The sequence below is a fragment of the Hypanus sabinus genome, chromosome 11 (assembly GCF_030144855.1).
Source record: "Hypanus sabinus isolate sHypSab1 chromosome 11, sHypSab1.hap1, whole genome shotgun sequence".
In the NCBI taxonomy this organism is placed as follows: domain Eukaryota; kingdom Metazoa; phylum Chordata; class Chondrichthyes; order Myliobatiformes; family Dasyatidae; genus Hypanus; species Hypanus sabinus.
Genome location: NC_082716.1, coordinates 86436556 through 86447187, shown reverse-complemented (window position 1 = coordinate 86447187; position 10632 = coordinate 86436556). Strand labels below are relative to the sequence as shown.

The following is a 10632-nucleotide window of genomic DNA, read 5'->3' as shown; positions in this document are numbered from 1 at the left end:
GCTAGCATCTGGTGCAGAGCAAGTGGTCTTTTAGCAGGCACCGGGTTGTTCACTTATACTTCCTGTTTGTTCTTTGATGGCTAGTAAAGTGTAAGCAGTTATGGTGTTTTAACAAAGAGCAGTGTAAAATGTAACTGCAACACATTTTGAGCAAGTATATCTTTGCCACAGTAATCTTAAAAGTTGATCTTTTTCAATATATATAATATATATAAAAAGGGTATACTTAATAAATATTAAAACACAATGGTTGACCATGCACCTAACTATCTGTGAGTGGATTTAAATCAGAAAGCTCTAACGTTGGCAGGGAATTCACTAATCCAATCTAACCTAATCTAATCGGCATGCTTGAAGAATGGTTTCATTGTGAATAAATAGCCAGGATGTGTTTGCAATTATGTTAGGGTAAATGTGAAACACCATCTGACAGCTGGCAGCAGATTCAAAGTGTCAAACAAATATCGTAGACAGAAAAACTGAACAAGGACTGGGAACGGTGAAGGTGTGTGTCAGTACATGCTGCTGTTCTGCAAAGATTGTCACTGCTGAACTAAAGTCTGGAAATGACACAAAACTTAATTGGGACACTAGAACATCACTAAATCTCACCATTCACTTTGCAGTCTCAAGGTTATGGGGACATCAATTCTAAACCCCTGTTTATTATTAAAGGGGCTGTTATGAAGCATAATCTTCTCACTGATGGAGGATGCCAAATGCCTTTGCTAAAATAACTCCATAGATCAGGCACTGTGTATCATTCTAATCTCCTTTGCAATAAATTAGGCACTTCGTAATTTGCCTCTTTGCATTAACCCTTTGTCATACATTGTCTCTCTTCTGTAGGGAACCTCTTTCCTATTTTGACATTAGCACTGTTAGCTATCCAGTTCAAAACACAAGGAGGCATCAAATTAACACGAGTGCACTTCCAAAACCCAACCTAAATCCACTGCCTGTGCGGTTTCAGACTTTGCATTGACTGGCAGCCTAATGAACCAAATGAGTGTTGAATAAGACTGCCTAATACATAACAGTAATAAAGCAATTGCAAAACATTTGGAGCAATAAAATTAAGCAAGGGCCAGCAATGGGAGAAGACTTGATGCAAGCACCATCATCACTGTCCAGTCTTCCCCATGATTCTTCCAGCTTTCAGTGAAGTTAAAATCAAATAATCCACATACTTGGCTGACTCTATTCAAAACGGATTCAATGTTTTATCACCAGACCAGGGTAAGCCTGAGGTTTAACAACCTCCACAAACAACTGCGAGCAGTCAAGCAATATTCTACCCAGAAGGCCATGTGGACTGCCCATAAAACAGCTGACTAAAGGGGGGGGGGGAAACGGGAGATGGGTGAAGATGGACACAAAGTACATTCCTCTGTCAGAAGTCTTTATGTTCTCCATAGTCATTGTACAGCACAGTCAGGAACTGTTCCTCACAGATCTTCTTGACCTCTGTGTTCAGTTCCTGCCAATTTATTCCTGAGGGCCTCATTTCACTGTATCGGCAGGAGAGATACTTCAAGGAGAGTCGGCCAAGAGTGATTTTGGGCTCCCGAAGGAGGCTTCTGCACCAGCTGCTCAACTCCTCCAACTTGGACAGGATCAAGCCAGCTTTCCTGCAGGTGATGAATGGGTGATGAGAGATGGAGATGAAAATCAGAGAGACAAAGGCAAGGGCGAGGGATGACAGTAGAGGAATGAGAGGGAGAAACGCAAATGCAAAGATGCGTCAGAGAGGGAGGGGGAGAAAGAGAGAGTCAGTAAGAAGGAGAACAAAAAGGCAGGTAGAGAAATGGTAAATAAGATGGAAATGGAATAAGGACAAGGAGAAAGAATTCAAAGGAGGGAAGAAAGAAAGTAAAAAGGTAAATGAGGGGAGAACAATAAACAGGAAAGGAAAAAAGGTAATAAAGGAGCAAGAAAGAGGATGGGAGAGATGGAGTTGGAAATATGAAAGGAGAAGAAGAAGAAGAACAATTGGGTTAAAGTTGTGCTGGTCACTTTTTTCATGAGAATGCTGAAAAAGAGAATTCATTTCAAAGAGGATTCATAATAATATTATTATTCTGTTTCAGTTTACAAATTGAAATAGTTTATAGATTCACTCTGTGATCCACATTTGTTTTACTGATGACCAGTGAAATGTAAAAAAGACAGGAACCATCTCATTCTGACCTGTCTCCAGCTCCCCTGCATGTCGTGAATGGCAGCACTAAGTTCAAAGTGTTGGGGGTTCTCCTCTGCTGAAGTGACATATATATAATCCACTCTTCAGTGGACTGCTGATGTACAGCAACAATGCTTTGCCTCAAACAGCTGCACTGATGTATCAAAAACCTGATTCTAAATAAAATAAGTTTATTATCACATGTACTGAAAGCTTTTGCTTTGTATGTGGTGTCGTAGTACAAAGGAAAACAGTAATGGAATGGCAGCATTAATGGTAGAAAGAATTCCTATGTGTAAGGAGAAAAGCAGTTTGAGGCATTATTAAGTCTTTCCTTTGTTTTCCAAGGCAAAAGAAACCAGGTTAAATCCAGAGCTAAGGCAGAGATTATTCTATGATTCTTGGAGAAAGAGATCTATGGAATGTGCTAAGGTGAAGAATAACACATGGGGGAAATAAACAAGTGTCAGGTGTCAACCTCTGCTATTGGGGCTTCCAGTTAGTGGAGAGGGGTGGGCTTTATTGCTGAGTTGGTAGGCAGTGGGCATGGGAGTGAACTTCAGGACACCAGTTCAGCTTACATGTGCCCAGTGAGATTTTAGGAGTGGTATGAGAGGATCTCAAGCTTTTCCACTATTGGAAACACCAGGTGTAGTTCTGTTCTGGGAGTTTAATTAATCAGACTAAGGGGCAAGCATCACAAGAAGCTAACCAGTTAGTTTGCATCACAGTTTCTTTCTGCTCTCTCAGTAAGATTAATTCGAGAAAACAAAACAAATTTTAGTCCTGTAATTTAAACCAAGTAGCAGTCCAGTGGCACAGCTGGTAGAACTGCTGCCTCACAGTCCATATGCCCTGCTTAATTCTGACCTCAGCCGCTTTGTGTGTGTAGAGTTTTCCTGTTCTCCTTGTGATCGTGTGTGTTCCCTCTGGATGCTCATCTCAGTGTCATGTGGGTTGGTAGGTTAAATGTCCACTATCAATCGTGAATATTAAAACATAGAGAGGTGGTTGGAGTTGCTGGCAATGTGGAGGGAGTGAACGAGATTAGTGTAGTATTACTGCGAATGCGTACTTGATGGTTGACGTGAACTTAGTGGGCCAATATCCCCCATTTATATGATACATCAGTGAAATACTGAACCTGTAAAACCAAAAGTAATTACAGAAATAAGTTTTGATCCGTTATAATAAGAATAACATGGGAGTCTTGGGATCTGAGGGTGTGCAAGCCAGAGAGAATTTTACAAAATGAAAGCATGACATGGCTCACAGTTTTCACTGAAGGCAAATTCTGCCCCAAGTGGGAACTCTCGGTTGCTTGTCAGTAAAGACAGATATGTTCTTTCAGGCAGACTACAGGAAGCCAGAATAAAATTACAAAGCGGCACCTTTGGTCTTCCGATTCTAACTCATGTTAGCCTTTCGGTAGTGACAAACTGTCCAGAGCAGATGAATGGGCAGCAGAAAAGCTGGCACGCTATAAGAAGAAAGCCCACCTTCTTATCAGCCGCACCTTCATTTGCAGTTGACTTCTTCTGTGTTAGGTTCTGAGGGTGGGATATATTCAGGACAGAGGTACCTCCATATTCCAAAGCATATTGTGTGAATGGAGAAACTTGCTATGACGGGGATGGAAAAGTGGAAATTGTGAGAAATTGTTTATAAACTGAGGATGCAGATAGACAAGCAGCACATGATAATGCTGTTCCTCTGTAAGCTCAGTATTCCTTCTTACAGAATTGCTCCTTAAAGAAGCAATTACAGCTCTAAGAAGTGTGGATCTGTTTGCAAGACCAACAAGCAAGGCCCTATGATTTCAACCGAAGAACACAGTTAGAACCCAGTCAGATGGACCAGCCTGGACTCTGAGTATATTCAGAAAGTCAAGTTGTAACTGCACAAAATTTTAGTTCTGCCACATTTGGAGTTCTGGTCATCACCTTACAGGAAGAATGTAGAGGCATCCAAGAAGGTGCAGAAATGATTCAGTTGGATTTTGCCTGGATTTGAGAGTATCAACGTAAAGGATATGGATCGCTTTCTCCGAAACGCTGGAAGCTGAGGGTCAGCCTTGTAAAAGTAAATAAAATAATATGGATAGGTGAACCTTTTCCCCACATAAAAATATCAAATACCTGAGAGCAGAGGTAAGGGGAGAAAGTTTAAAGAGATTAATGAGGCAAGTACCTCCAGCACCCGGGGCATGCCCTTTTCTCACTTTTACCATCAGGTAGGAGGTACAGAGGCCTGAAGACACACACTCAGCAATTCAGGAACAGCTTCTTCCCCTCTGCCATCCGATTCCTAAATTGACATTGAACCCTTGGGCACTACCTCACTTTTTTTTAATAGACAGTATTTCTGATTTTTGCACGTTTTTAATCTATTCAATATACATATACTGTAACTGATTTATTTATTTATTATTATTTTATTTACTTATTTTTTCTCTTCTTTATTATGTATTGCATTGAACTGCTGCTGCTAAGTTAACAAATTTTATGTCACATGCCGGTGATAATAAACCCGATTCTGATTCTGACATAGGGCTTGGAACATGCTGCAAAGGGATGTGGAGGAAGAAGATGTAAGAGACATTTAGAGAGGTTCCTGGAAAGGCAGGGAATGGACAGATACACAGTACATGTACAGATTAATATGATTATTTGGCATTTAGTTCAGCTCAGACATTGTGGATTGAAGGGTCTGCTCCTGTGCTACATTCTAAGAACTAGCAGTAAGGCAAATTTCTGGGGAATTCAAATACAGTGAGGGGGATTTGACTCATCCGGGGACAGGAAGGTATAGACAGCAATGAGTTCTGAAAGTGCATTCTGGATGGATGGAACGGGTTTCAGTGGGGAAAACATTTTAGCAGCGTTGGTCGCAATCATATTGGATTCAGTAGAGCTATGGAAAAGGACAAAGATAGACAAAGAAGTAAAATTTACAATTGCCGAAATATTCTTTTTATCCAGCCATTTTAATATGATCAGAAAAAAACTTTAAAATTTTACTGGAAAAAGCTATTTACATTCAAACCATATGAAAATCATTTAAAGTAAGGGAAGGACATAGACTCTGATAACATGTGTGAAGGAAGCAAACACAGGCATGTTTTTAAGTGAATGCTTTGCATTTGCCCTCATTGAAGATAACCATCACATTGGAGATAAGGATGTTGACTGTGAAATATTAGATTTGATGAAAGTAACATAATAAAAGAAGATAAATCACTATGTCTTGACACAATGTCCTCTGCATAGTTGAAGAAATAAGGAACAATATGAACTACAATAAGTTTGCATGTACATACGAGAAATATAGAACTGTTGAAAAGGTTTACCAGGGTGCTGCCTGGATTAGCGGGTTTGAGCTAGAAGGAAATGTTGAATTAACTTGGGTTTGTTTTCCTTCCAGTGTAGGAGGCTAAGGGGAGTCTGGGTAGGTCTTTGAAATTATGAAAGGCATAGATAGGGTAGCTAGTGAGAATCTGTTCCCCAGAGTAGAAATGCCAAACACCAGATAACTTGCTTTTAAGGTTAGAGGTGAGAAGTTTAAAAGCAACGTGAGGGGCAAGTTTTGTTTTAGTGTAGAGAGTGCTAAGTGCTTGTAATAGGTTACCGTGGCTAGGAGTGGAAATGGGTAGATTGGTGGAGTTTAAGAAGCTTCTAGATATGCAAGTGAATATAAGGGAAGGGAGGGATAAAGGTTATAAGCAGGAGGACATATAGTATAAATCAGCATCAACATTATGGGCCAAATGGACAGTTCTATGTCTCCAGTGTGTGAGAACAGGGAAATGGCTCTCTCGGGGAGGATCCTGCAGCCACGGAATGCTGAGGGACTGGGTCACATACAGCAGGTTCCCAAGCTCTTTGTGGGTGTATTGTTGAAAGAGTAAACAGGAGTGTTATTGAACGTAATAATTTGATAGAATATGGGAATAGGAAGAAAAAAAATACGGTGTTTTATTTCCAATACATACTGTTTTAAGAATAGAGTCTAGTTTTGAAATTAAAAGAGAGAGGAGCACAAAAGAAAGGTGGCTTTGTGACACCTGTGTGGTGCATTGGTGAGACCACATATACAGTACTGATCACAGCTTGATCCTTCGTAACTAAGGGGTATATTGCACAGAAGGCAGTTCAAAAAAGGCTCTCTAAGTAAACCCCTGGAAGAAGGGATTGATTTATTCAAAGAAGTAGGATCTAACTTGAATCCCAGGGGGACCAATATCCTGGCGGGGAAGTTTGCTAAGGCTACTGGGGAGAGTTTAAACTAGAATTGTTGGGGGTTTGGAACTGAATTGAAGAGAAAGGGGAAGAGGAGGTTGGCTCACAAATACAGAAAGCTTGTACAGTAGTCAGTGCAAGAGGGAGGATAGGCAGGTGATAGAGAAGGGACGCGCTCAGTCCGAAGGTTTGAGGTGTGTCTAGTTTAACGCAAAGAGTTTTGTGAACAAAGCGGATGAGCTTAGATCGTGGATCAGTACTTGGAACTATGATGTAGAGGCCATTACAGAGACTTGGATAGCTCAGGGACAGGAATGGTTACATCAAGTGCCGGGTTTTAGATGTTTCAGAAAGGACAGGGAGGGAGGCTAAAGAGTTGGGGGTGTTGCACTGTTGATTAGAGATTCTGTCACGGCTGCAGAAAAGGTGGACGCCATGGAGGGATTGTCTACAGAGTCTCTGTGGGTGGAGGTTAGGAACAGGAAGGGGTCAATAACTTTACTAGGTGTTTTTTATAGGCTGCCCAATAGTAACAGGGATATCGAGGAGCAGATAGGGAAACAGATCCTGGTAGGGTGTAATAATAACAGAGTTGTCATGGTGGGAGATTTTAATTTCCCAAATATCTATTGGCATCCCCTAGAGCAGGGGAAGGCAACCCGCGGCTCCAGAGCCGCATGCGACTCTTTCATCTCTGTGCTGCGGCTCCCCGTACTTTGGTCTTTTTTGAAATGTAATTCGAAATTTGAAGATTATGGTGATCTTGTACAATCTAAATAAAACGTTGTGGCAACCCCATTTTCTGGCACATCCGAACCGGCTCACAATTAGCCACTGTTCCGGCTAAGGGAGATAGCCTACGGGGGTTTGTAAGTACGTGTCTTTTGGAGCATCTGCGCCCACAGGGGGCAGGTTGAGGGAGCCTTTAAAACAAGGCTGTTTAGTTCGAATAAAGTTACCTTTGACTGCAGTGTCTTTATTTTAGCGCTGCGTGTAGCACACTGCTACAACGTGTTTTTTATCGCTATTAATATACGTCACCACTGCCAATGCCTGACACCCGCCAGTGCGCGATTTCTTTTAATTCTTCAATCCAAGGTAGGCTAACTATGGAGTAACCTTCAACCCAACATCTTTTTTTCGGAGTTCAAAATGTTTTTCTTGCATGCAGAAATGTAATTTTGTTTTCTCTGCAGGAGTTCATCAATTTCATAAATGCAACACATTATAGTTTGTTTATACATAGCATAAAGGCAAAAAAACCCATTGTATGCAGTGTTATTTCATTTTAAATGTCAAACGGGTTTTGTGGCTCCCAGTGTTTTCTTTTCTGTGGGAAATGGCTCCATATGGCTCTTTCAGTGGTAAAGGTTGCCGACCCCTGCCCTAGAGCAAGGGGTTTAGATGGGGTGGAGCTTGTTAGGTGTGTTCAGAAGGTTTCTTGACCCAATATGCAGATAAGCCTACAAGAGGAGAGACTGTACTTGATTTGGTATTGGGAAATGAACCTGGTCAGGTGTCAGATCTCTCAGTGGGAGAGCATTTTGGAGACAGTGATCATAATTCTATTCCTTTACAACAGCATTGGAGAGAGATAAGAACAGACAAGTTAGAAAAGCATTTAACTGAAATAAGGGGAATTATGAGGCTATCAAGCAGGAAATTGAAAACTTAAATTGGAAACAGATGTTCTCAGGGAAAAGTACAGAAGAAATGTACCTGGATGAAGAAGTGGAGGGATAGGTTGGTAATGTTGCAGCTATATAGGACCCTGGTCAGACCCCACTTGGAGTACTGTGCTCAGTTTTGGTCGCCTCACTACAGGAAGGATGTGGAAGCCATAGAAAGGGTGCAGAGGAGATTTACAAGGATATTGCCTGGATTGGGGAGCATGCCTTATGAGAACAGGTTGAGTGAACTCGGCCTTTTCTCCTTGGAACAATGGAGGATGAGAGATGACCCGATAGAAGTGTATAAGATGATAAGACCATGATGATATTGAGAGGTTTTTTTCCCAGGGCTAAAATGGTTGCCACAAGAGGACACAGGTTTAAGGTGCTGGGGAGTAGGTACAGAGGAGATGTCAGGGGTAAGTTTTTTACACAGAGAGTGGTGAGTGCGTGGAATGGGCTGCCGGCAATGGTGGTGGAGGTGGATACCATAGGGTCTTTTAAGAGATTTTTGGATGGGTACATGGAGTTCAGAAAAATAGAGTGCTATAGGTAAGCCTAGTTATTTCTAAGGTAGGGACATGTTCAGTACAACTTTGTGGGCCTGTACTGTGTTGTAGGCTTTCTATGTGTCTATGTTTCTATGTAACTATTGGAGGTTAGAAAAAAGATTCCAGTCAGGATTGACTAAACAGGTGCAAATAAAGAGAATCTGAGGGCAGTGCTGGAACACCAGAACAGTGGTGGCACTGTAGTTAGAGCAGGTTCAATCCTGACCTGGGGTGCTCCCTGTGTGGTGTTTGTACATTCTCACTGTGACTGCTAGGGCTTCTGGTCTCCTCCCAAATGCCAATCACTTTCTCCTGATGTACATAAGTGATGGGCAAAACACATGGGGAGGGGTTGGCGTGGGGTTAATTGGGATGGGGGAGACACAAGGAAGTAAGTGAGGATGGGATTTCTCAGGACTCAACGAGCTAACTGCCATCCTACCAAAACATTACTTGGTCAGAAATGAGAATTTCAGCCATTTGGACTAACACCTCCAGTGAATTAGTTAAGGAAAGCACGTTTAAGAAGCACCATTCAACATTTTTGGGGACATATCGAGGTAGGTTAAAAAGGGTGAGGTAATTAGTGAGTCTACATTGATGTTTGCATAAGGCAATTGTCAGGACTGATCGAGGCTTGGAAGATCAGGACATCTAATCAAAATCTAAACCACAATGTAAACACAGATTGAACAATGATTTCCAAGAATGAACATGACATGATACATAATGGACTCAATTGGACATCAAGGTATTTTAGATCGGGTCTTGAGCACTGATTCCTGATTTGCTGGTAATCTCACTTGGAAAGAGTGATAACCACAATGATGAAATTCTAGGATGAGAGTGAAAGTGGGAGACTCTACTTTCAAATTGTTTTCCTTGGTGTTAGTTGGCCTCTGGTTTGTTAGTATCATCATTTTTTTTTTCCTTTGTAAAATCCATTCTATTTCAAATGACAACAGAAAGTCAAAACCTCCAAGTTTTAGTGAGGTTTTGCAGCTGTACTTTATGAAGATCTAGCAATATGATCAGCTTGTTCAACTTCACCACAAAAGTATACTTCTTAAATAACTTTGCCAAGTCAAATACTGAGCCTGGTTTTGATGAATTTTGAATCATTACCAGGTGTGAGAAACACCTGGATCAGAATCTTTTGAAATTGCCTGCTGAAATTCCATTAACCACCATATTACTTCAGTTTTGGGATGTCCCATAAAATCTTCTGCTCCATTTTTGTGTGTTATAACTGTTAACTTTGGGTTGATCTAGAGAGCTGTACACTGTTGTTTCATCCAAAACACACCTTATTTTGAAATGCACAAATAAAAACTGGTTGAAACAGAAACACAAGAGATCCTGCAGATGCTGAAGATCTAAATCAACACAAACAAAATGCTGGGGGAACTCAGCAGGTCAGGCAGCATCTATGGAAATGAATGAACAGTCGATGTTTTAGGCCCAGATGCTTCTTCAGGACTGGAAAAGAAGGGGGAAGACTCCAGAATAAAAATGTGGGGGAAGGGAAAAAGGACAGCTGGAAGATGATAGGTGAGACCAGGTGGGTGGGAAAGATAAAGGGCTGGAGAGAAAGGAATCTGATAGGAGAGGAGAGTGGCCTCATCATGACACAGAGGAAGTCATGGCCTGACATGTTGGAAGGGTAATGGGAATCAGAATTAACATATTAGACCACTGGGAAGTTCTGCTTAATGGATGGACTGAAAGTGCTCGACGAAGCTGTCTCCCAATTTACAACAGATCTCACCAATGTCCAGCAGGCTGCCACCGAGAGCACTGGATACAATAGATGATGTCAGCAGATTCACAGATTAAGTGTGTAATCACCTGGAAGGACTGTTAAGGAAGGAGGTGAATGTGCACATACAGTTCTATATTCCAGGACTGAGATATTCCTTTAATCTGTGCTGATACCGATGCCCACTTAATCCCAAGTCTTTCCACACCCCTCCCATACTTCACCCTGAAAG

At 41.5% G+C, this 10632-nt stretch overlaps 1 protein-coding gene across 1 annotated transcript in view; it reads right to left on the bottom strand.

Moving 5' to 3' along the window:
* Nucleotides 1–1393: 1393 nt before the first annotated feature.
* The window catches only part of astn1 (astrotactin 1), a 2712832-nt gene continuing 2703593 nt past the window's right edge, over nucleotides 1394–10632 (bottom strand). Inside the window, exon 23 of the mRNA XM_059984849.1 lies at nucleotides 1394–1631. Coding sequence (XP_059840832.1) covers nucleotides 1394–1631 — 238 coding nt within the window. The remainder of the gene's footprint in view (nucleotides 1632–10632) is intronic.